The sequence below is a fragment of the Mus pahari genome, chromosome 4, assembly GCF_900095145.1.
Source record: "Mus pahari chromosome 4, PAHARI_EIJ_v1.1, whole genome shotgun sequence".
In the NCBI taxonomy this organism is placed as follows: Eukaryota; Metazoa; Chordata; class Mammalia; order Rodentia; family Muridae; genus Mus; species Mus pahari.
Window position 1 is genome coordinate 106253452 of NC_034593.1, and position 27859 is coordinate 106281310.

General features: G+C 39.0%; 1 protein-coding gene across 3 annotated transcripts in view; it reads left to right on the forward strand.

Moving 5' to 3' along the window:
* Plppr5 (phospholipid phosphatase related 5) overlaps positions 1–27859 on the forward strand; it is a 111827-nt gene that overhangs the window by 39016 nt on the left and 44952 nt on the right. For all 3 annotated transcript variants that reach the window (XM_029537981.1, XM_021196412.2, XM_021196413.2), the window contains 2 exons: positions 5364–5496; positions 9089–9339. In XM_029537981.1, coding sequence (XP_029393841.1) covers positions 5364–5496; positions 9089–9339 — 384 coding nt within the window. The remainder of the gene's footprint in view (positions 1–5363; positions 5497–9088; positions 9340–27859) is intronic.

Below are 27859 nucleotides of genomic sequence, written 5' to 3' on the forward strand. Positions count from 1 at the left end.
ATCTTTCTCTGATTTATCACTTTGTCTGCCACTCTATTAGACAGCATTGTTTGGGATTAAAGGTATATACTAAAGGCAAGACTGTATTCCAGCCAGAGGGATTAAAGGTATGTATTCCAACCAGAAGAATTAAAGGTGTGTGGCATGTCTACATTCCAGCTGGATCATATCTATGGATGTAATCCCTTGCCAAAGCAGTCATGTTCCTGGATTAGAATTCCTCTATAATTGGCTATGAGGGATACAAAAAGAGTGGAATCAGTACATAGATGAGCCCAGAACAGCTGGGTCATTTATCCACAGGTCATCACAGATGAGGTCAGTGACTCATGACACCATTCCCGGAATGTCCTACTGGCACATATTTTCTAAATCATGCAAAAAAGCTCAGCGTATGAAGTCCTCTACAACTCTCAATTATTTTGCTTGAGACCATCAAATTGTATCCTAATCTCGTCTTTGATCATCCATGTATCACTATATCTTTAACACAGAAGACTGTTTATCTAACTACAGCCTAAATACAGCCATATCTGGTTACAGTTCTGGGTAGGTATGCTTGAGAACATGAGTATAGAGGCCACAGTAGTCAGAAAAGGATGCCAGATCCTTCAGATCGAGATTGTTGTGAGTGACCTAAAATGAATGATGGGAACTGAACTTGAATCTACTGAAAGAGCAACATATGTCCTTAACTAGCTAGTCATCTCTCTGGCTCCTTACTTTGCTATTTGGGCTGCTTCTTTGAACTTATCTCTCAAGTTCAAGATAAGGTTCTAATAAATTGTAAGAGCAACCAAAGAATCCAGGTCTGGCTTTCAGAAAGTTGATAACAAGGTAGGTATAAATAGAGCAGCCAGGATATAAGATGATGTACCTCCATGGAAAGAAGAAAAATGACATTGTGTGCTTTTACTTAATCTCTACCCATTCCCCAATTAGGTTTTGAGATATCCCTCCATACTGAGAACTATTTCTGGATGCTTAATCTGCTTTGACTTTGGATTTCTTATCTCAGCAGACAAGTGACATTGAGCAATTTCTCCAGTGCACAAGTAGGGAACTCAGTGTGAAACAGGCTGAAGTGCAAGCAAGCAAGAGGACAATGTTAGGAAGTGACTTGAAAAAGTAACCCTAGGGCTGGAGAGACGGCTCAGTGGTTAAGAGCACTGACTGCTCTTCCAGAGGTCATGAGTTCTAATCCCTGCAACCACATGGTGGCTCACAACCATTTGTAATGAGATCTGATGCCCTCTTCTGGTATGTCTGAACACAGCTATGTATAGAATAAGAATATATACATATATACATACATACATATATATATATATATATATATATATATATATATATATATATATATATATAAGAATATATATTATTTAAAAAGAAAGAAAGAAAAAGAAAAAGTACCCTAGGACCAGTGGCACAAAGAAAGCAGCTCTTAGTCTGTAAGAGTGTTAGTAACTAAGATTTACTGAGATCTGGTTATAGGAAGCAGAATATTGGCTAGAGCTTCCCCAAGAAATTGGTACTTATAAGTGAAAGGTAAAACATAGACCATGACATTCTGATTTGCTGAAGTTATGATGTACTGGTCATGAGGTTCAGTCATGTATTCAGTAAGCATTGTAGGCTATCCACAGTATATAAGGAGTCTGTGTGTTCATAGCCTAAGAGAGGGGTACAAGGTCAAATGAGGCAAGATCAGCCTGGACGTGCAGGCTCAGCGGCAACTGCTGTGGCAAGGAGAAGGAATACAGAAATTGTGGGGGTGACCTGAGACATGACTTATGGTACATTATTAGGATAAGGGATATGTTTGAGGTAAAACAGTGCAAATGAATATTGTTCCCAGAAAGCATCACAGTAGTTCTTTTGAGAGGCATCCAATAAGACAGACTATGAGAGACTGATTCAGAGAGGGAGATTAGGAAATAACAAGCACACAGCTTGTATGTTTAACTTCTCCTAAGGCCCTCTGACAGGCGATGTACCTGTGAAAAATAGTTCTGTGTCTCCTTTGGTCAGATGAACTATTGTATCACACAGCTTTTCTACTTCACCAAAGCCAAAGTTAAAATACAGAAAGAAGTTTTAAGTTGTAATCATTTGAAATTCAACCCAGCCTCACCAGACAGAGACGACTATTCTTAAAACGGCTCATCTCAGTTTGTTCTGGATTAACCTTGAACTTTTACTGTCTTGTATAAGAAAAAGAATACAACAAAAGGAAACTGGAAGATAAAAAAGGTACACAGGTGTTTTTGATGCTGATATAAAGGTAGATCAAACATCTAACCCCCTGTCACCCCCTTTCCTGCATTTCATTTTCTATTTTAAATATCTTATTATCATAGACATTAATTTTTATAGAACCTTCAAAACATCTTTTGGTGTTTTAGTTTTCCATTGCTGTAACAGAATACCTGAGACAGAGGTGTTCCTGGAGTTTTTAGGGTCAAAGCCCTAAAATGGCTTGGCCACCCATTCTCAAAAGGCCAATTACATAGAGAGATAGTTGTTCAAAACAGGCAGTTGTTAGCCACTCAATGTGGGTACTAAGAACCAAACTCAGGTTCTCTGGAAGAATAGTAAGTGCTCTTATCTACTGAGCCATCCATCTAGCCCAGAAGTTTGGGTTTAAATAGAGAACAGCAGATACATACATCTCAGCAGTCATCTATCATCATGGTGTGGTCTTACACATCATCACTGTCTGAGCTCTAGTCTCTACTGCCTACTGGTTTGACAAGTTGTCAGAACTGTGTGCAATCTTTTTCTTAGAGCCAAGTGTCCTCACAGACTAGAGAAAGTCACATTTATTTGGAAACTTTGGGGGGTTTTGTTGTTGTTTTCGCTGTTGTTGTTAGGTTTTTTTTTTTTTGCTTTTGCTTTGTTTTTGTTTTTGTTTTTCTTTAATTGTCTGATTACCAAAAGGAGGACACAGATGCATGGCTTGGGGAAATGTGTTTCCAACATATGAATTTTGTGGAATATAAGCAGACTATAGTACATAGGAAATGTCAGGAACTCCTTAGAGCATCTTAACTAACCTTAAATAGAGGGACTAAAAGAAAAGGGTCAAATTAGTAGACGAGTGATTGGTTCTGTTTTTGTTTGGTTTTGACTTTGGTTTTTTTAAGACAGAATATCTCTGTGTGTGTCCCTGACTGTTCTTGGACTCCCTCTGTAAACAGATTAGTTTCAAATTCACAGAGACCCACCTGCCTCTGTCTTCTGAGTGCTGGCATTAAAGGCATGAACCACCACTGCCAGGTTATTTCATTTTCTTAATACTAGATGGGCACTATATCATGGTGTGCATGTGGGGATCAGATGAGAACTCTAAGGAGTCAATTTTCTCTTTCCTTCTTTACATGTGCTCTGAGGATCCAAGTTGGGCAGCCTTGCTTGCATTTTGCAGGCTTTTCCAGATGAGCTATTGTCCTGAAGAGTCTTCTTCATTAATTTCATAGTTTATATCTGTGGTATTAAATGGAATCTCAGGTCTGATGCTAAATCAGAAACTTTTTCTTCTTTTTTAAAAATAACTTTTTATTTATTTATTTTTTTTTTTGTGAATTTCACATCATATACACCAATCTTACTCATCTCCCCCCTTTCCATGTGCCCTGCCTTTGCCCTTGTAATACTCCCAACAGAGTTAAAAAAAAAATCCAATTGTGGAAGCTATAGTGTGTCACAGTGTGTCTCGCAGTATTCCCTTTTGTCCATACTTCTTTGCTTGCAAATATTTATTGCAATGTCTCTTTGGTCTGGTACAAGGCCTCTGGTTTCTGCTACTCTATCAATACTAGAATCTCATGGGGTCTCCTCTCAAGTATCCTTTTGTTACTCTGAGTCATTGAGATGCTGCAGTTTTGGATCTGTAGGAAAAGCCCCTTCATGCACTTCATAAATTCATCAATGGGTAGCAGTATTGAACCAATTCAAAACCCTGGATCTGGGCCTGAGAGATAGCTGAGCAGGTCAGGCTCAGCTACAGGCTCTCCTACTCTCAAACCCACATGGCCAGCTCACCCAAACCCTCCACAACCAGGGTTATCTCTGCCCGGCTGCCCATGTGAGATGCAGTGCCTGCTCTCCCAAATGCTACAACATGTGAAGGGCCGGGACAGCTCTCCTGCTCTCATGACACTATCGAGGCCAGCTCTCCTGTCCACCACTGGTTGTGAGGGCCAAAGGGAGAGGCGGATATCTCTCCCTTGCTTGCTTTCCCAAATGGTAGACAAGAGGCAGGGGTGGCTTTACCACACTCACACCCTCGGGGCTGGTCATCCACAACCCCCACATCGAGAGAGAGCTTCGCTGTGCCTCCCCGGTGAGGTACAGAGGCTGTCCTCCTGAGTGCTGCTTCTATTGACTTCTTATTAGCCTGAAAGAGAACTGAATATTTAACTTCTCTACATTTTCATGTCCTTATCTTTAAAATGAAATAATTTTCATTCTAATACCTAGCTGAGGCCATGTACAAAAACCAGTGCAACTGTACAAAGATCAGTACAAGATAGCCAGGTCCTTGTAAGCCAGAAAATGAAGCCAGGCCAAAGCCTGGTCCTTATCGCTCATTTCTTGAGCAATCACTCAATTTCTTTATTTACAAGGCTTATGCTAATATTTCACTTTGCCTGTCTTATGAAGATGAAAATAACACATTTGTAGTAAAATTTAATTAATAGACTAATTATTAAAACTTCTTGGTAATGTCTCAGAATAGAATCATCACAAAGTTAAACATACATGAATTGATTTTTTTCTCATAAAAAGTATTATATTAATATATTTTAAATATATACAAGATCTATCCAAAGCATTTACAAAAACCTTATTTTATATAATCACTTATCATAATAAATCTTCATAAATATTAACTGTACAAATCAATAGGGTTAACTGTGCCCTTTTCCTCAATATATATATATATATATATATATATATATATATATATATATATATATATATATAAACATATATATGAGATATATATATATATATCATAGAAACATATGTTTTGAATTTTAGAGAATAATCCAGATTGAAACAATGTACAGCCAGTTTTTAAAAAGTGAAAATGATATACAAAAAGAACTGAGAATTTTCTTAAGGACTTTTGTAATATACCAAGTATTATATTTTATTTTTATATACAAATTTATCATTTTAATATTTCCTAAATTTGAGAGAAATCTAATTTATGTATGCTGAAAAAATTAAAGTTGAAGGGTCTTTCTAGCAAACATGCATCGTGTTTATATAGAGATTGTTACCACCTTTTAAATAAAATTAATGTCCATACTAGTGAAACTCTAACGTTCTTTAATCTCTTATTTCTTTGCAAGATAATAGTTGGAGAAACCGCAGTGTTTTGCCTGCAATTAGCCACGAGAGATTTTGAAAACCAGGAAAAAACTATTTTAACCGGAGATTGTTGCTATATAAACCCACTGGTACGCCGAACTGTCCGATTTCTTGGTATGTATCCATTGACTTATTTTTGTTCTTCTCAATAACAATAATCATACATGAGACAACTTTTAAGATGAGCTTAGATATATTTCCTCATTTAAGAAATTAAGAATAAAGAAAGAATAAAACCCACAAATATAATTTTTTAAAGAAACTGAAGTGTATGTAGTGAAAAATAAAACTTATACATTAATGGAGTTTCAGAATGAATGCATGAAGAGGAAGAGTAACCTGAACAGGTCATTCAAGAATAACGATTTGGCAAAAGAATGAATATGATGCTTAATACACCATACTCCTTTGCCTAGTCCTAAGCTGGTTTTCATAAAAGCTAAGGTACATTGAGAGTTTTGTCGGAGAACAAGAGACACCTATACTTTCTTTCATGCATTAAAAGTTTAGCAACTAACAGAATGACAAATTACTAATCATCTTTGCAATTCAACAGAAATCTATATAGACCAATGTTATGGGACAACCAAGTTTATCGTGAATTAGATGAATTTTGATAAACATTGGGAGATGCATTTAGGAGCCTGTAGCTTTTAAGTGTGTGTCTCCTGTTGTATGGCTCAAGACAGATATCTTGGAGACAACAAACAGTGGACACTAGCTTTTCAGTGTGTGTCTCCCGTTGTATGGCTCAAGACAGATATCTTGGAGACAACAAACAGTGGACACTATTCTACAGCTGCTACTCTAGGTACGCTTAGATTGCACTAGAAGATTCGGGACGGTAGGGCTCTCTGAAGACTGATGGTCTTTACATGGAAGGCTGAACTTTTCACTGTTGTCAAGTGAAGTAGCTCCAAAGCCTCCAGGTATCTTTTGAAGGACACACACACACACACACACACACACACACACACCACATATGTATATATATGCCTTAAAATTATTTTCTTTTGTATAAGTAATAAGCAATGTAATACTGACTCTCTTTGCATGCGAACCATTTAATAACAAAAGAAGTAGCAAGCAATAACATTTGCAAAACTAAAAGTTCTTGAAATGAGTATGTTCCTAAGTATTATTAAGTAAATTTGGTTGGGTCGTTGAAGTAAAACAGCCTCTGCATTTGCACACCTATTTGTAAAGGACATAAGAACATGTGCACAAATGGGAAGTGTGCCTATCACTTCCATGTTCCTTATTAATATTATAAATTTCCTTTCATTTTTGCTCCTTCATGGTGACCTGAGTGTTCTCATCTGCTATAATACAATGAAAGTTGTAATTAAAGCAACACCACATAAAAACATTGCACTTTGCATAGGGACTTTGTTCTTTGGGTCAAAAGAGTGGCCATGCCTACAGGATCCCATTCTGAAAATTATCTGTGCCATCAACAGCAATACTGGCTTTGGACCTGAGACACTGACATTTCAGTTCTAAGACATATTTGGAAACTTTTCAAGTATCAAGAGACATTTCTATACTCTTCTCGGTATTTCTATTTTAAACAAGGAGACCTATTACACTAGATAAAAAGAACAGTTTAGTTAAGAAAATGAGTACATCTTAGCCTACATTTCAAGGAGTATAGGTGTTTCAGATCCAGTGCTTTTCTTCAATATTCCCGAGGGACAAAAATATGTGCACTTGTGTGCATTAACATCTCACTGGCATCAAATTGCTCCCAATTCTCTGCCTCTCCTAATTTTCTGCTTCTATATCTTTGGTATGATTTTTAGCCACTGCTAAGAAGTTAAAAAAGAGATGCTTGCTGTTTTCTTTCAAAACATAAAAGAGAAAAACTCAATGTTTCTATCACCTTGACATTTGTATACTCAGAGTTTTGTTACATGTAGGTTTCTGTAAACAAAGAAATCTTACGCAATATTTTGAAAATTAGAACAATATTTAATACTGGATCGCTAGTTGATCCTTTGCAACTTTCTTGGTGATTTCCCAGTACAACAGCCAGTCACGGAAGGCTTAGAAAAACAGTTCTGAAATACATAGCCAAAAAGAAGAACATTTTACCTTTATAATAAAATTAATATGACTTTCTAATAGACAAACTTTTTGGGAAAATTATATTGCCATATGCTTAAAAGTCCTTGGAGATGGAGAAATGGCTCAGCAGTTAAAAGTGCATTCTGCTTTTGCAGTGGCCTTGGGTTTTAGTCCTAAAACCCGCAACAAGTGGCTCTGAACCACCAGTTACTCCAGCTCCAGGGCATCAGAAATGCTGTCTTCTAACTTCTGTGGGACCCTGCACAGATGTATTGCACAAATATATACCCAGGGGCATACACATACCTGTAACATAAAATAAACAAACAAATCTTGATAAAATAAAGATAAAATAAAAATCCTTACTACCTCTTTGTGAAGAAACCAGTAGATATCTTCACATTGAAAGCATACCTTTAAATGCTGTATTTGATGCATATCATTGATATTAATGACAAGAATTATTTTACTGAGATAGAAAAATAATTTTTGATCATAAAAAATCTTCTATAATATTTTAAAAATGAAAAGGACATGCACCCATCTAATACTAGAAATTTATTTGGCCTTTGTAGCTTTCATGGGGTGAATGGCCAGTGACCTTCAAGCTAAAAAAATGCTTTTAAAAAAGCAAATCTAAGTTTATTAAAAAAAGGAGAATAAGCTGGGCGGTGGTAGCACACGCCTTTAATCCCAGCACTTGGGAGGCAGAGGCAGGTGGATTTCTGAGTTCAAGGCCAGCCTGGTCTACAAAGTGAGTTCCAGGACAGCCAGGGCTACACAGAGAAACCCTGTCTTGAAAAAACAAACAAACAAACAACAACAACAACAACAACAAAAGGAGAATAAACTCTGCATATTGAAATTTGTACTTTGAGGTAACCACAGTAAAGAAATATTAATGCTGTTAAGACAGTTGAGAATTAGGGCCTTGATTACCTGCTTGTTCCCTAACTCGTTCCAAAGCAGATAACTAGAAAGCAAATCTATACAAGATAAAGTGGGGCCCTTGGTAGCTGTTCTGTGCCTTTGACAAATGTGTTTCTGAAGGCAATGTAGAAATTAAATCTACGAACATTCCGCTTAAGATTTCTCCATGATATTTAGATGGAAGCTGATGGCATTAGATTTTCCTGCTAGCTGGTGCCTCCAGAGGAGGTGTTACCCGTGTGAATGGGCTTAGGATGCATCATCAAAGAGACACAACTGTTTTTACTTTGTGTTGGTGTGATTTAAAATAAATGTCAAAAATGGGGGGAAGAAAAAGAGCTTGCTAACATTAGTAAAACATGTTCAAATGCCTTCTCTCAGGGGAACTGTCTCTTCATTTAAAAACCTGCATCACCCAAACATAGTCTCAGAATATATTTTCTTCCTTTATTTTATGTCTTACAAACCTGCCATGCATGAAAATGTAGCCAGTGGTAGACAGCTCAATATGTTAAATAATTTAACACCCCTAACGATGCCAGAAAGCCAAGTAAGAAGCCAAGGAGAGGTAAAATGTAAAGAACTGAGAATACGCATGTATGGAATGCGGCATAGTTTCTAAAATATTTTCATATTGGCAAATTATAGAATAAAGTTATTTTTTAAGAAAAAAGGAAAGCTAATACTGTTTGTTGTCTTTCTTTCTCAGGAATTTATGCATTTGGACTGTTTGCTACAGATATCTTTGTAAATGCTGGGCAAGTGGTTACAGGAAACCTGGCTCCACACTTTCTGGCTTTGTGTAAGCCTAACTACACAGCGCTTGGGTGTCAGCAGTACACACAGTTTATCAGTGGGGAGGAAGCATGCACAGGCAACCCAGACCTCATCATGCGAGCAAGGAAAACATTCCCATCCAAAGAGGCTGCCCTGAGTGTCTATGCTGCCATGTATCTGACGGTAAGCAGGGACCAACAGCGCCTACTCCTTCTTCCAAGTGTTTGCCTTCTTCCAAGGGTGAAATTCTTTTCTGCACCTTAATGCGAGTCATACAGGGAACAATAATGGTTTTCTGTTGGCCATTAAGTCTATTTCTAATCATTGCTGGTTGTTCTGTGATAATGTTAACTCGGCTGGCTCTCTTTAGGTCATGTGTGGGTAGCTGATTTCATAAAATAAAATATTGCCATTGGAATTTCCGTTAGTAAACATGTTTATCTTCATATTAAATAAGACTCAATGGAAACAAATTTGCTCCTTAGCAATCCCTACGCTGTTGTAATGGTGTAATTTAGAGAACTGTCTGGGCTCCTGGCTGCCCACTCAAGCTCTTAGATTCTCTGCTGCTGGTGGAGAAGGAACTCTTATTTCAGAGTCTCTTTTGTTACTAGTGATTACATCATTATAATATCTGGATTGGTATTTTAATATTTCCTCATAAAAGTAACAAAAATAACTCTGGATATTATGTTTTCCTTTTATTGGTGAGTGTTTGCCATCATTTTGGTGGTCGGATCTAGGCTCTGAATGTAGGTATCCTCAGACCTTGAAGTAGGGATGACCGATCACAGTTGCTTGTTACTGACAGCAGGGATGGGGAAATGGCAGCCTTGGCAGAGAGTTCTTGGCTCCAGCATATGTCCTCAGCTTTTCCACCAACAACAGCGGGTGTGCAGCTGTAGGGCTGAACTACAAACTTACAAACTTGTTCTCCATGGTTTTCTCCATAAACTGTGGTGAGACATTCAGAGAGTTTAGAAGTCTGTGGAGCTCCTTCTTCTCAGTTACTCCAAGCTCTACTCCTTTCTGCTTTCAACATAACAAGAAAAAAAAATGTGGAAAGAAATAAAAATAAAAACATCTGGCCCAGCTTGAAAGCAAAATTTGATTATTTCTAATGGCTTGAAAAAGCTCAGAATTATTTTTATACTCCAGAAGCTCTTCGATGATGGGAGTGTTTCTAATATAATCATGTCAGAAGGCCATTAAAAGCATAGAGAGTCTCTAGCACTACCTAGTGATATTTCTCTCAAAGGCTGGAAATAAAGATTGTTAAGTAGAAGAAAACCTTAAAATGGAAAAAAAAAAGTACCAATGTGCATAACATTTCCAGTGCAAGATAAATTTCGAGGTCACGGAGTACACATTTTAGATTGCCATGGTTCATTTTTTTTTTTTTTTTCAACATAGCATTTTATCCAGATTGGTTTAGAATCCACCATGCAGTTTAGGGTAGCCTCAGGTTTGTGGTAATCGGTCCATTTTAGCATCTCAAATCTTGGACTGAGACCTAATTTTAAGCCTATGAACCATGATAATTGTGCCCCTCACTGCTTGCTCTTTAAAAATGATGCTATCAAGGAAATTTGTATAGCACTTGGGATTCATTCTTAAGCCCCATCATTTTGTATGCTACTTCCTGCTGACTGATGTAAAATATTTGTTACAGTTCCCTTCGTGCCTGTTCACTCTGCTCCCCAAATATGTTTTCGAATCCCTTAGTTTCTCTAACCTATCAGCATTGCATTCTCCTATACATTGTGAGGTACCTTTCTTCCTTGAATGAAATGTGCTTACATGCACATTCTTCCCTATTCACCAAGTTGCTTGACTGCAAGCTTCTGCTCTGCTGGAAGATGCAGCACTCAGTCTTACAAGGAAGATTTTAAATGAGTGAATCACAAGGCAGGAGGCAGTTTTCCATCTACTGCCTTCATTTAAATCTGATGTTGACTTTTTGTATCCGTTATAGGGACTCTAAATATATCTGCACATGAATATGTGATCAAACAATGACAGGAGGGAAATTGCAGAGCGCTTTCAGAATCCAGAGACTGCACCCTCTCTGAGTACTAATAGATGATAGATTTCTCTATGAATCCAGGCTTTGTCAGTGGTGATGAATATGCAGCTAGAATAAAATACTTAGATGTTTTAGTTTCCTAAATTGTCCTCGAACGACATTCTTACAGGACAATGCAGTGGCCTCTTATGTAGCAGACTCTTTATATTTTAGACCTCTCTTTTGCTGATCACCTGCAGGTATTTCTTTTAGAAACTCATGCTTTGTAAACCTTAGCATATTAACACAAGGAAAACTTACATACTTTATTAATAATAATTAATTATAATGACTTTAGCAGACATTTACTGAACATTTATTCTGGTTCAGGCCTTAACTTTTTTTTTACATGTTACTAAATGTTAGCATCTATTTATGATTATTTGTATTTAATAATTCATCATGTATAATGGATTTTTTAAAGGGTGTAACTCTTGGTACACATTTCACTCATTTATAGCCGGAGATACCGAGAGAGTAAAATACTTTGTTCAGATCTATTGAACCATAGCTTTTCCTGGTGATGAAGTTCTTCAAGATATCTCAAATAGAGAAACACTAAATGTTGCTAGCTCTTGTTTGGTCATCGTTATCCAAAATACCCCTTTCTCCTGCACTACTTCCCCATCCTGTACAGTTTAAAGCTGAGAGTACATGGTAAGGAGATTAGAGAGCAATCCTGTGCTAAGACATCTTCTATCATTAAATACTGTTCAGACGGAGTTAGGATCCCTGCTTGTAATTACGATGATGGGCACCTCTGTCTTTTCAACAATAGATTCTGTTCTCTGCTAACTGCTTTCTCTTCTTTCCTCGCCGCCCCTTTGTGTGTGCGAGAGAGAATGTGGGTGGCTGCTATGGCAACTCTGAATATAACTCTTGCTGCAAACACAGGATTTCCAGTCAGGGTTTGCCATTATATTTGAACTTATATACAAATGGATTTTTACCCCAGATTCACTAGTGACACCTTGGGAAAATTTCACAATAAAAAAGCTGCGTGTTTCAAAATAATTTGGTCCCATAGAATGATTGCCAGAAGTTTAACAAGTAGGTATTTAAGAAAGAATGGCCTTCTGAGCAGTATTCTTTATGAAAATGATCTCATGATCATGTGTACAGATTTGTTTTCTTAATGTTAGGGCATATGTGAACTCATATGAATGAAGAGATTCCAGTATGTGAAAATGAACTGAGGAATATTCGTTTGGCGCTTCACTGTGTGGCTTAGCATAAACCCAAGGAATTTGAACTCTCTCATAGGATCTGACTTAAATTAAGGCTTTCGGGGATAATTTGATTGTGGATATTTCTTTTGCTTGACTAAGAAGTTATAGAGGGAAAAAATCCCTAATCCTATTTTTTACAAATGCTATTAGTTTCCCTGGTTGAAGGAATAATCTAAAACTTATTTAACCCTCGGTTCTCAAATTTCTAATTCAGTGCTAAATTTTACTAAAATAATATTTAAATTTGGCTTTCTGGTAATGAGTTTTCAAATTAAAAGCAAGTAAGAAAAAAAAAAAAACTTCAAAGTTGAGATTGAAAGACCATGTTTGATTAATTTCTGGTACATCCATACAATTTGAAACAGAAAAGCATGCTCTCAGATCTTTTGGTAATCTTCAAATATGACCTTAATTTTTTCTTGTAATAAAAATAATTATAATAAGGGGGTTGGAAAGATGGCTCAGTGGTTAGGACCATTGGCTGCTCTTATAGAATGTAAGAATCTGAATGTCAATCTCAATACCCACATGGTGACTCATAACCAATCTGTAATTCCAGCTCCAGGGGAGTCTGATGCCCTCTTCTGACCTCTTCAGGCATGAGGCATGTACAGGGTACATAGACATTTATGCAGGTAGAACACCTGAACACCTAAAATAAAAATTTAAGAACTTAAAAAAGAAGTAATAAACCAGAGTTGTTAAGTCATTGGCCCTTAATTTCCGTTGTGTGGTACTCCATATTGGCCCACTCTAAAGCTAGGAGACAGTCACAACTTCTCTCCTGGGTCTGAGTCAGCTCAGCAGTCAGCTGGAGTTTGCCACAGTTGGTACAACCGGAATAAGTGGCCTTCTCTCATTCCTGGGAGGTCTTTCTTGGTTAACTTGCCAGATTGTGTCTCAACACAACCTTCCAAAACGTTGAAGCCCCAAACTTTAATGTACCTGGACACTTATGTTCCTGGTTCCCTTGGCATTTCATCACGATGCTCTATCTATCCAGGCAAACCACAGAGCACCTGTAGATGGAAGAGTTGTCCAAATAGATTGTTAAAGGTGGATATAATGCCATAGGAGGAATTTGTGGCCATTACATGATTTACCAATTTTTCTCTGAATAGTGGACAGAATAAGGATAGATAGATAGATAGATAGATAGATAGATAGATAGATAGATAGATAGATAGATAGATAGATCAGACAGACAGACAGACAGACAGACAGACAGACAGACAGACAGACAGACAGACAGACAGATAGATAGATAGATAGATAGATAGATAGATAGATAGATAGATAGATAGATAGATACTGCTTTCCTCTGACCTTGGTGCTAGTGGCCAATTATTATTATTATTTATTAAAAATTATTATTATCCTTCCCTCCCTTGCCATACAATCTTCTGTTGTAGTGATCTCACAGCACACCCTGTATACTAACCACAAATCTCATGACGCTGAGACAAGGCTTAGAAGAACACACCCTATTAGCTTCATAAGACAGATCTGAAATCATGTGTAAGTGGAAAAATGGGGTAGAACACACACACTCTGGGCTTCCATTCTTTATTCATCTTCATTGTCTGGTGAGATCCAGGTGCCATCACTAAGCCATCCTCTAAACTTGCATATATAAGAATAATTTAATCTTAAAGCGTATAAGTATATAAGTGTACTTCATATTTCACTGGAGCAAATTTGATCAACTGTCTGCTCAGACATACAAAAATATTTCTTGACACATGGTCAGTTCGATGCTGTATGACTTTAATGACTGGTGTCACAACTGTTATTATTAGTCGACTGACACTTTTCTTGTCAGCTTTCAGCTCAGTATTACTGTGTAAGGTGAGAGAAAAGACAAAAGCCATGTAGGAAATGCCCTCTGTGTTCTAATGTATTTGTTGTTATGGGACCTTTTAGTCATTTTATATCCCTTTCTCCATTCTCTTTCTTCAACTTGGCATTTTAAATTTTTCTATCTTATGCACAATCTCTTACACTACCTTGGGAAGAGACATTAAACAGTTATTCTTAACAATAAAGCAATAATGATGCTGTTCTGAAATTGCACACATAAAATCACATAAATGGGTGGTTTGATGATAAACAGCTAAGTGAATGATTAAAACCACACTAACTGAAGCATATTTTTCTGCACAGTTTTGTCTGACATGGCTTCTAGAAATAAGACGTATTTTTGTATGTTCTATGATTGACATGTGGACGTTTTGTATTGTATCTGGCTTTTCAGTCATACCCCAGGAGTCTCTGCATTAACAGTGGGCCAGAACCTCTGAGCAGTCTGGGCCCTCCAGCTGTCTTATTTCTGGCTAAAAGCAAAGAGCACTGACATTTTAGTTAGAACATGTGGGCTTATTATCAGTGAATACAGTATTCACTGTGCTTTTTTTTTTTTTTTCAAATATTGAAAAGAATGTCACAGACATTCCTATATTGGGCTTTCTTGGGAGTGAACAGAACAGTTTGGGGACTGTAGTCAGCTGGATATTCTCATTAGGAAAAGAGTTCTCAGCAGCCCAGGGCAGGGTACGACAGGGACATTGTAACTACTGTGAACACTGGGCACTGGGCCTCCTTGGGACTCCTTCACCATATAAATCTTCAAAATTGTATTTAGTGACAGTATTACTATGAAAAGGACTTTTGTTTTGCTTCTTGTTTGTTTTTTTGTTTGTTTTTGAGACAGAGTTTCTCTCTATAGCCCTGGCTGACCTGGAACCTATTCTGGATGGCCTTGAACTCACAGAGATATGCATGCCTCTACCTTCTGAGTACTGGCATGTAGAAGCATGCACCACCATCACCAAGCTGAAAAAGACAGTTTTAGGTATTGAAAGTCTTATTGAACCTAAATCTATGAGTTTTTGTTGTTTTGTTTCTAGTTTTAAGAGAATTTAGTACATTTCCCTGGGTCTTTAGAAGCCACTTCGGTGTGCTTAGTATTCATTAAAACCTAGAGAAATCTGTCCTGAGCATGGTATATAATGGAGTTACAACTGTCAGTCTGTCTGGAAGTGATGGTGAGTGCCACACGTTGTCCACTTTTGACAGACAGCGGGATGGGTCCCTCAGAAGTGAGTGACACTTGGATAGCTCTTGAGGTTGGATGTAGTTTAGAGAGTGGAAAAGAAACATCAGGAAGAGACGCAGAAGCAAAGGCAAGGATCAAGAAACAAACAAACAAAAAAAACCCAATAATACCTAGGGCAAGAACTCAGGGCTCAGGTACGTGGCTCTATGGGAAAAATTGTGAGATTTAAGCAGTAGAGAGGGTAACAGAGCAGAAAGGATTTGTAATGAAACTCCATGGTTCCAGTTATGAACAATATGTAGGGAGAAAACGACTTGGCCTAGAAGCAGCACCTCACACAGTTACTTTTGACCCAGTTTCACATATGCGTACTGCATTCTTGAAGGCACCTTGGCACCACTCTTTACACTGAGTTAAACCTGTGACAACGTTTCAAAATGGTCTGACAGAGAAGATGGTCACAGGATTCCAGACGATGAAGATTTGGATTTGTCCAGCTCCCTAAACACTGAGATCCCTACTGCCCATGAGACGGAGTTCAAAGAATATATACATGACATTCCTAGTCTCTAAAAGCTGAAATGTGCTAGGAATCAAAGCTGCCATGATCTGAAGTCATCACAGGCTGAGACCAAGGTTGGAGATGCTGGAGACCCTTGAATATTCTCTCCAGAGCCCAGAGACAGAAATTCCTCTGGGAACTGCATTTGGAGCAGTACCCAGAGTGTGCCTTGGCTTGGGATTCTTACACCATCACCGACAGACACCATTGTTCATGTGGCCAAGTCTATCAGCCACACTATAGAATTCAGCTTTCCTGATTAAGTTCCAGCCTTTGTCCCCAGCTACATTTACTGCAAAGCTACCACTTGTGTAGCTTTCTTTTGCATAGTTTATAAGGTACTGCCCAACAAGGGGTTTCCAGCATGACGCGCAATCTAACGAGGTTCCCCTCACATCGAATGTATCCTTATGTAAGTGGTTCAATATCCAGGGACAGCTTATAGCACTTTAATTTCAGCCATCAAACTGAACCCAAAACTATAGCTCAAATACAGGCAATTTCTCAGAACCTCTGCTGTTCCATTACTTTTAAGGTTGTGTTCTTACGAACACAGTCTACTATGAGCTATTTGTTTATGCCATTTTAGGAAAATCCTGGAAGTGGAATGACTGGCTTTAAATCACAAACAGAAGTTCCTCTATAATGGTACAGCAATCTGAGGCTTGAAATTATTATTATTAGCAAGGGCTTGCAGTGCAGAGCACTTTTCACACAGTGTGTTTGTTATTTTCTTCCTCTACATAGGTACTTAGCATTGCTAGATTATGGACAATGCAGAGAAATATATCCTTAAAATCCTCTCTATCAAAACAAACAGCTAACAGTGGCACAATTAGCTGTCCACTAATTTCAGTAGCTATCCATATATAAAGAAAGTTCTAGAAAGACACACTTACACTTCTTCACCACATGATCAAGTTAGATCACAGGTTTTGCCCCCATGCCCCATCCCCACACACACAACCTCTTCCTTCACTTCCTCCTTTCTTCTCTTTTTGGTTCTTTCCCTGCTGTGCTGTCCATGGTCTCTCTCTCTCTCTCTCTCTCTCTCTCTCTCTCTCTCTCTCTCTCTCTCTCTCTCTCTCCTTAAACTATTGCTCATGAGGAAGCATATCTCCATGTTTTCAAAGGAAATCCCTTTTTGCCTTTAGGCACCTGTTCCTTGTAGGATTCTCTATCCCTCCTAATTGCTCTCCCATCTCAAGGCCAGATCACAGAGCCCTGCAGGGCTATGAGGCTCTCCCCTAGTAAAGCTCATTCTGAAGGATGATTGGCCTTAGCTTTCTTCTCCATGAACCAGGGCCTCTTTCCCTACCAGGGTGCTTTTCACCTTTCTTCTGTATTGGCTTCCCTCACTTTAAGGCATTAAAAACCTTAGCCTCTCCAAGTGTTTTTTTTTGTTTGTTTGTTTTGTTTTTTTGTTTTTTTGTTTTTTCCTCCCATGCAAATGCCTTACTGAAGCATCAGAAAACCATCTACCTGCCCCCAAAGAACAGGTTACTGAGTCTCTCAAGGGCAAGCTTTCTCACTTCAGTATCTTTGCTAATGAAGTTCAAACTCTCTCACTGGGCTTTATCTCTTTCCTATCTCTTTTGGCTCTACTCCTAAAAATATCTATGTAGGTAATGCCCCACAAGCTCCTTCAACCTAAGATTTCCCAGACCAGAGTCAACCCAGCCACTGCTCTAACTTAGCTGTGTGTGTGTCTTCTGACTTGATGATTGGCATTCTTCTCCTCCCAGTTACCCAGTAATAAAATGAGTCATTCTGAACCCTTCCTTCTCTAGCACCCCCCACATCCAGATGTCTGACTAATTCTGTTGCTTCCACCTTTGAACTATCTCTGGATTCCAGACTTTTCCTTTTCACTCTCTGTGTTCCTACTGTTTTAATTCAGTGCCTTTGTATTGCTGGCCTTGACAGTTCGAAGTGCTTGTTAAAAATGATTCTTAATATAGCTTCCCCCACCCATCTACCCCACACTAGGTGCTGGAATAGCACGAGTTTTAAGTACTTCCCTGTTCATATAGAACCTTTCTGGAGCTGGCTCTTATTATCCCTCCCAATTTTACATGATGTATCCAAGGCCCTTTTGATTTTAGTTGAAGGTTTTTAAAAATAACCCTCCTGCAATATAGGCTGAATTGTGTCCTCTCTCCTATCCTTATTATCTTAATCACCTCCCAAGGCTCCATCTGGATATACCATCACATGGTGGGGTAGAAGAGCAATGTAGGAATCAGAGAAAGAACACAGTTCAAACTATATTGCAGGGGTCTTTTAAAAAAGTCTTCAACTAGATTCAATAAGGCCTTGGATACAGCATAGATGACTATACAGAGGTGATAAGCTACAGAAAGTTTATATGCAAACAGGGTTTGTTTATACCCCATGCTACTCCAGGTACCTAGTGTGGTCATAAAAGTAGACCTTCAAGATGGAATTATTGCCTTTGTAGGAACGGGAACCACAGTGGGTCCTTCCTCTCTCCCTGTACCCTGAGAGGATGCAGCAACACTCTTGCTATCTTCTGGCCTACAGGAACATTATCTTCAGAACCTGACCATGGTTGTTAGACTTCCAAATTCCTGAATTGTACAAACTATTTCTGTAGTTTAAGTCACCCAGTCTTTGGCATTTTTGTCCTGACTGCTGGGACTAGCTATGATACTGCCTTCATTTCATGACTGCCCTTTCAGGGGTTCACTTCTTAATTCAGGTGAATTCTTCTCTGGGCAGAGATTTTTACCATTTGCTAAGCATAGTAGATCTTTTCATTTGTGTCCTTTTGCTTTCACATTCACACAGCCTGCCATGTTTCCATTGCCTTCATAATCTTCCAGAATCCCATGCCACTCTGTGTTCTGGAAGGGGTTGTGCACTGCAATTGATTGAGAGTTATTTTGCCAGGCTGAGCCAGGCAAAAGGAACATAAAAGGAGAGGATGAAAAACGAGTCTCAGCAGATGAGAGGGAGCCACTGAGACCAGATAGAGGCCAGCAAGAATCAACCCATAGGAAAGGTGAGATGAGGAACAGTGCTGGAATTGTACAGCCTGGGTACCACTGCTGCTCATAAGGCAATGCTTCTACCTAGTCCGGGTTCCACTGCTACCCATAAGTCAATGCTTCTACTTAGCCCGGGTACCACTGCTACCCATAAGTCAGTGCTCCTACCTGTCCTACTGCCTTCTGGCTGGCCAAAGAAGTAGATGCTTCTCTGTATCTGCCCCATGTCAGCCACAGGAACAACTGAGTTCAAGTAATGTGCTGGGAGCCCATCTGTCAGGGCACTCAGGAAGACCACACCCAATGATTTTTGTTCTGGTGGTAGATCATTGCTTCCCACCCAGAAGGCTATATGCATGAAAGAAAATTTCTAATCCCCTCAAGGTACTTTGTTAGGAAGAAAATCTTAATCTCTACCAAAATTAAGCTCCTCTTTAAAGATTTATCTAATCTTAATCCAATGTTTCTGTTCTTGGTGGCACACCAATTACATTTGACATTAAAAGCAGATCATTTTTAACATCCCTCCTATATCAAAAACTATTTTTAAATAATTATCATGTGATGGTAATAATTATGGATCCTTTATATTTTTTATTTTTAAAATCAACAATATATAAAAATAGAAATGGGTTGAGGAATTGCTCAGTGGGTAAAGAAGTGTGAGGACCCTGAGTTCAGTCCTTGATATCCAGGTCAGGCTGCAACAGCATCGAGCTGTATCCTGGGATACCAAAGACGGGAGGATCCCTGGATCCCACTGGATGTCCAGTGTAACCAAACTGGCAACCTGGAAGTTTGGTGAGGTCCACCGTTTCAAAAACTAAGGAGAGTAAGAGAGGAAGACATGAAATGAGGATTTCTGGCACAAACATTCACACCCATGCAGAAACACATGTGTACACTCACAAACACCCCCCCCCCCACACACACAATGTCTACTCAAAACATGTTAACAACAAAGTAGTAAATAAAAATTTGAATAAATGTTATAAATATAGGAAAATACAAACATTTTTAAGTATGAAAGGATATCCATATTTTATTTCACACATAAACTAAAGTTTTCAATTGTCCAACAGAATATTCACATTTTTTTCCCACTGATGTAAATCTTCACTATAATGAAGCACCGTTAAGTAGTCACATAGATTGGAAGAATTGAAATACACAAATTGTCCCTTTCATCTTTAATAGCCATGCTAGCACACTTGTGCTTTGTTTCCCATCAAACCTGCCATCAATGGCACACCTGGGACCTGGGGACATTAAATGTTGCTGTAAAGCACTTGGAAGATTCACAGCTTTTTTACCGGCCTGCTTCCCAGCCAGATCTGAATAGCTGAGTCCACATGCCAGGGATAAATGGGTGGCTGAGTATTCTTTGAATTAACTTCCAGGTACAATAGAGTACGCACTCACAATTATGGAATAAAATGTGCTAATTGAAAGCTGTATATATCAACACTCAGGAAGAAGTACAATAATCATTTCACCCTAAAGCAACATTACACTTAATATCTCTCTATATAACTAATCACCACAAAGCTGGCAAAGCTGGCAAGAACAACCAGTTATCATACTCACAGACTCTAGGTCAGGTCATTGAATAAGGCAAATTGTGGTTTGGTCTTATTTAAACTGTTTCTGGTTTCTGCTGAGAAGACTCTGAGGTCGAGTCAAGAATGACGGAGTTTAGAATCAACTGCAGATTTTTCATCTGTCTTTTTCCCCTATCTGAGAAAGATGAAGACTGAGAGGGATTATATATCAACAGCTCCCTTGGGTTGGCTTTCCCATAGTCTCGCAACAATAGGGACTTGCTGTTTACAAAACTCTGGGCACAAATGTGCCAGGGCATTCTCCAGTTTCTATATTACAGGCATTTGTCACTCTGAGTTTTTTATGCAGCTGCTTGGGATCTGAACTTAGGTACTCATGCTTGTGTGACAAGCACTTTACCTTCTGAGCCATTGCTCCAAACCCTCATCTCCTTTTTAGGAGTTGATAGTGTTGTACTGACTTCATTCTGCAGTAAGAAACACAAGGCTCTGTGCATTCCCTGAAAAGTAGCTTTTAATTCCAGTTTTGACTAGGAAGGTAGTTGGTTAGGCATGAGAGTTGGAGACTACTGTAACCTTTTAAAAACACTAAATGTAGCCAGGTGTGGTGCCATACACCTTTAATCCCAGCATTTAGGAGCCAGGGGCAAGCTGGTGTCTGTGGGATTTGGGGGCCAGTTTCATCTGCGTAGCCAGTTCCAGGCCATTCATGCCTACACAGTAAGACTCTGTCTCAAAAGACAAACACTATTGTTTGTTACAATCCTTGCAAGACTTTAGGGGGCAGAACTATGGTTTCACTGATAACATTTAGAATGACCAGTGCATGGCAATGATAAGGACCAGCAGACATTCAGCAGGGTTGATTTTTGCAAGCTTTTATTACTTATACTTGGGATGCATCCTTCTTACAGCACGCCCCTGAGTATATTCTAACCCCCAACAGTCTGAGTAATGCAGCACTTAACAGGGCTTAAGATTAGCCTTGGTTTGTAGCTGTTTGTATAGTTTTACCTCAGATCATAAGTTTCCCCCGAGGCTAAAGAACATCATTGTAAAGCTACTTTGATGCTAATAGTGGCATCAGTGTAGTCTAGACATAGGAAAGTATAGTGATTGGCTCAAACAGCTGCAACCATCTATTAAGTGCTTATTATTTGGAACTTTGAGTTTTAAATCAATGCATTGGCCTTGTCCTCTAATATCTCTAACAGCTCAAAGTATTCTTATTCAGAGGAGAAAATACTTGTGATATAGGAGGCCATGCCTTTCTGAAGCTCTGGATCGATGGTTCTGAATAAATAGCTCCTGGTGTTTAAATAAATCAAATGCTTTCGTTTTCCTGCCAATTCTATCAGAGCCTCGAGCAGTAAAAGCAACACCCTTGAACACTGATACATAGCCCCCAACATCTGCCAACATCTGCCAACATCTGCTTGCCAAGCAGCTTTAGCTCTTTAACTTTGTCTCACTCAGAGCATTTTTAATCAGTCTTATGGTTGGTGGTAGATCCTGCCTGAGGGGGATTTACACCCATTTCAAGGACAAACCTAGGTGTCCCTATAGTGCCTGAGGATATGGATGAACTGAGTTCAGTTTAAAGATACTGGCTAGTGGGTGGTTCCTGCCCCTGGCTGAATCCAGGAGTTCCTTGGTCATGTCCCCAGCACCAAGTCCAGCTTTGAACTCCTCAGTAGCCAAGTTCAGAACGATTTGTAAAAAAACTCCTAACACTTGCCACTGTTTGATTCTCATTTGAAAAAAAAAAAAAAAAAGAGCACCCTATATTTGTAAGATCAGCCAAATAATAAGTAGCTACCTTGTATAACATGTGCCAGGGCTACACATGTGGATTTTCTTATTTAATTCTTGTAGCCCCATGCCATAGATACTCCTTGGCACTGTTAGTTTTCATCAACCTCTGAAAAATTAAGACAAGCCAGGGAAGACCAAATTTTAACTGATAAATTGCCTCCATTAGATTTGCATGTGAGCATGTCCTGAAAGCATATACTTTAATACTAAATTGTTCTACAAGGGTCTACTCTACTGCAAATAATGTTATCCCTAGGCAAATGGACCTAGGCTGTTTAAGGTAACAGAGGAATCCATGGGTAACTAATTAGCAAGTACCATCTATCCATTGCCATTTAAGTTCCTGGAACCAGGTCCTTTCCCAGAGCTATTTCCTTGACATTACTCAGTGATGGATTATGACCTAGGATTTGTAAGATGAGATAAACCTGTTCCTCCTGAGTTCCTTTGGTAAGTGTTTCGTTGAAGTAGCAGTAAACCAAACTGCTAAATTAAAGATGAGAAAACCTAGGCTCAGAGGATCTTAATACTTGACCCCAAGTCACTCAGGCAGTACACACTGGCACCAGGATCTAATCCATCGTACTCTTGGTGCATACTCTCTCAGTGGTCCCATCCTGCTGCCTGCCCCCATGCTGTCAGTAAACTAAAGGATACACCCAGGTGCACAGAGTGGAGAATTTCAGGTTCCTTGACTTGTACCCTTTGTTTGGGTGATAGATAAATGTTTCTCTAGTTACTGAAGTGGAATTTTGATTCTTCCCAAGAGTCCTTGGCCACTCACATAGCCATGGCATAATAAGGGGTTCTTGGAATACCATCTTGTTGGAAAGGGTCGAACAAGACATCACAGTCAGCCCATTAAACAAAGGCTGTGAAAAAAAGCACACACACATATGTGTGTGCGTGCGCGTGCCTGCACACACACACACACACACACACAGAGGGGGGGGAGAGAGAGAGAGAGAGAGAGAGAGAGAGAGAGAGAGAGAGAGAGAGAGAGAGGTTGTATATGTAAGTGCTCTTTTTAGCCTTGCTATTAGGTTGATTTACAGTCACACCCACTCATTAAGCTGCTTTATTTTTAACAGAACTTCAAGGGTTTTCACTTTGCCTTGTAATTGGTTTGCCTTATCCCACACCATTTTCATTTTCTTACTGGACGCTTTTAATTTCAGAAAACTCTGTTGTTATTCAGGCCAGAACTTCGGGATTATTACAAACAGGGTGAAAACTGACAGAATTAAATTGTAAAACTGAACTTATCTTTCCTAGTTGATCAGGTCCCATTCCCATTCGTGCAGCCTTAGTTGAGGCCCCATCATTGCTAAAACGTGTTACTAATAAAAATGTCTACATAGCATTTATTCGTGTCAAGTATGATTTGATCCATTCATTCTTTGTGCCATTGTTGAAGTACCTTTCAGAAGTGGAACACATCACACACAGAGGCAGCTGGAAATCTATGTAAACTGGACTCACTTACAGTCTATTCATGCTCAGAAGGACCCAGGCTAGATTACAATGTTGTTTTCCATGTCTTTCAGTCTCTAATGAGTTTCAACATGGTATCCCCCATCACAGTGTGCTTGACACTCCCAGTGATGTAGCTAGTCCTGTAGTGACCTATAATAATGGACCTTTCACTCTAACCATCTGCACACTCAGAGCTCTGCGGCCTCTCTACAAACTTCAGAATAGTTTTGGAACACGTTTTAGGAGCAGATGAATTCTCTGTAAAGTTTCTTTTATTTTGTTTCCTAAATGCTATAATTTACAAACATAAGTATCAAAGCAAGGCAAGGCTCTATCGTTTACACAGACACCCCTAAACTGAGCCAAATGTAGTTGTATTTTTTGTTTGTTTGCTTCTTGACTGGGAGATGGTTACTTGGTTGCTTGAGGAGACATGTCACACCAGGTTGCTGTCTTACTAACCGTGAGCTCTCCCACTCTTCCCTGGATCATCTCTTAATCACTAACTTTTATCCTTCTCATTAAAGTCACAGATCATGGTCTTTGTTTTTTAAATCATTTTCTCAGTCAGTACTAGACATTTCTAAAAGACCTCATAATATATAGATTTGATTTCATACCAATTTACAGCAATTAGAATATAAGTCATAAAACTAGGGCTGGTGAGATGCTCAACAGGCAAAAGTGCTTGCCACCATGATCAGTGACCTCAATTCAATCCCTAGAACCCACCTTTCACAGAACCTGAGCAACCCCTGAAATCTGGCCATAGTACATGAACACACATGCATGCATATATGCGTGCATACACACACGCACATGCACACAAACACACACACTAATAAAATTAAAAATAAAACCACATGAATAAATGGGTAACTTTGAAACATTGGAAACAACCATTGAATCTCTTATGCATTAATCAGTTTAACAAGCAACTACTGAGCACTTAGGTCAGAGGTCAGAGGTGGTATAGGCAAGAAACTCAGTCTTTGATCAGCACCAGGTGCAGATGGGAGTTGGGGGTAAACTCCCAATGTAATCAACAGAATAACTAGCAAATACTTTCACAGCCTTTTACCACCAGGGCACATCCACAGGCACTTTTCCTGTGTATTCTTCCCCTCTGTCTATATCTTCTTTTATTTTTGTTATATCACAATGCCTTTGTGACGTAGGACCTAGCCAAAATCCAGGTTGCTCCCACCCTGAAATTCCTAATTGAATTATATATGCAAAGATGCTTTTTTTTTTCAAGTGAGGAGATATTTACAGGTTCTTGGAATTAAGAGTTGAACACATCTTTTTAGGGAGATACTTTGAACCAATCCCAGGAGTGATAGAGATGAGACTAAATGACAGAGCACAGTGGTGCATGCGAACTGCAAGCAGCTCAGCATGGTAAGAGATCCTGGGGAATGAGTGTGGAGATAAGGTTAGATAATTAATTAAAGGTACCTGTCCATCTTCCTTAGAAACTGGTCCTCATTGCAGAATGTACTAAATGTCATGGAATCACTTATCATAAGCCCTCCAGGGAGCTTCCCCTGATCTCTTGCTCACCACTTTAAGATATGAATTAATGGTACCCACCAAGCCCAGCCAGCAGGGTTGTTTAGCAGATAACACCCTTCTAAATCATACTTATTAAGCCAGTTTTAAAACCAACACACTTCATATCAAAACTCTCATGTCAACTTATTCTTGAGATGTGAATGACTTGAAACCCCTAGATGAAAGTTTCCCAATAGTGTTGACTGGGAGCGATGACATCTTTGTTCACTAGGAGGACCAGGTTCTCCTTGGCCTCAGATGGTTATTTCCTCGGTGGATTGTGGAGTCCCTTAAGCTGTGATGTTGCTGTTGGCTGATTCCTGGACTCATTTATTTTACCTGACTTGCCTTTTTTTTTTAATTTTTTCAGTATGTAAATGTATTTACCCAGAGGTAAATCTCATTTTTCTTATTTTTCTTTTTTATTTATTTATTTATTTATTTATTTATTTATTATACATAAGTACACTGTAGCTGTCTTCAGACTCTCCAGAAGAGGGCGTCAGATCTTGTTGCAGATGGTTATGAGCCACCATGTGGTTGCTGGGATTTGAACTCCGGACCTTTGGACGAGCAGTCAGGTGCTCTTACCCACTGAGCCATCTCACCAGCCCACCTGACTTGCCTTTAAGTTAAATGAATTTGTAACTGTCTTTTTAAAATTCTACAAAGTTATTTCCTTTACCTGAAATCTGACATCTCCTCTTGTGGCCTCATCTTTCAATTTCTTGTTACAAGAAGTTGCTCAGCTCTCCTTCCTCTAAATTGATAGTTTTTTCTGCAAGCCCCTCCCTTTCAATCTTCCTCCACTCTCTCTTCTTCTCCTTGTACCTCTCCCTACTTTCTCCTCTCCCCACTCCCCCCCAACCCTGCTTTCTGTAAGGGTAGGTATTGGTTTATGGTTAGGGCCTAGAAAAGACTATTGATCTCTCTGAACTCTATCTTCTGCAGTTCCTCTCTATCGTTTGTGCTCTAAGACATATAGGTCAAATACTGTTAACAGCTCTTTATATATATAGATCTAGCTAACATCTATCTATCTATCTATCTATCTATCTATCTATCTATCTACCTATCTATCTATTTAAATTTTTATTTTGTTTTATTATGAGTCATAGTCTTGATATATAGCAGCTCAGGCTGCCTGTTGGTCACTGTGCCTACCTGGTGATGAATCTGCTTACATGTATCATTTCTCTTAGACTAATAGCTTGTTTAGGTCAGCAAGGAACTTGTTGTCTCAGTGTCACTAGCTCCAAGACAGTAGAATGTCCCCATAAGGTGGGCCAGGGAAGACAAGGGAAGAAAAGGATGGGGATAAAGAGAAGGAGGATGGGGGCAATAGTAAAAGAGAAAAGATGGGAGAGAAAGGTGCAAGAAGGAAGAGGGACAAATAGAATAGAAGAGGGATGGAGGGATGAAGAAAGGCAAGAAGGATGGAATTCATTAATGTTGTCTACATTTCCTTTCTTCTCATGAAATCCCATCCCAGATCCAAATTTTTGACAACAGCTTTTCCAAGTACTTATTGGATTTCAGAGATTTTATATGTGTCCTATATTCCTAACCTTGTGCAAATGGCTGATGCCAGAGTGGGGAGGGCAAAATAAGTGTCCCCATGTCCTTGAGGAACAGTCAGTTGTTTTAACTGAGCTGTTTGAAACTGTTAGCATGAGACAACGCTTTGTTTCACTGAACTTGTCTTCAAATGCTGATTTCACTTCTCCATTATGTACCCTTTTACTATTAGTAACTATGTTAGTATTAACATGAAGTACATGGATAGGGACACCAAACGGTTTGATTTTTCGATGTAATTATCCATCTGAATAGGAATAGAGACTTCTGGACTAGTATGTCTGTTGGCTTCACCCAACAGGCCTTGTGTTAGAATACAGGTGGGATTGGGGATGCTTACCCCTGCCTCTCTGCTCACCAGTGATCTTCCCCTGGGTCATACTTACGGAGATACACAAGCACACATCCTATTTAAATATAAAACATCTCATTTAGCCAAGCTCCGAAACATTTGTTCTGTTTATAACCATATTCAGAGTATGACAATCTAACATTTGAACTCTCTTCAGCCAAATTAGAAATTTGATATCTCAAGTGTTCTGCAGGCCCTGCCCTGTAATCCTAGCTGCTCAGCAGTCAGGGTGGGGGGACTTTTAGGAAGACAGCAATTTTGTATTTTGAATGAGCTACAGAGTGAGTTCAAAGGCAGCATAACGAATTAATGAGACCCTGTACCAAAATGAAAAACAGAAAAAAGGCTGGGTGTGTAGCTCAGTGGCAGAGTACTTTGTTCTTTGTAAGCCATAACTATGCACATACATACACTCTCACAGAAAGATAAACTGACGAAATGATT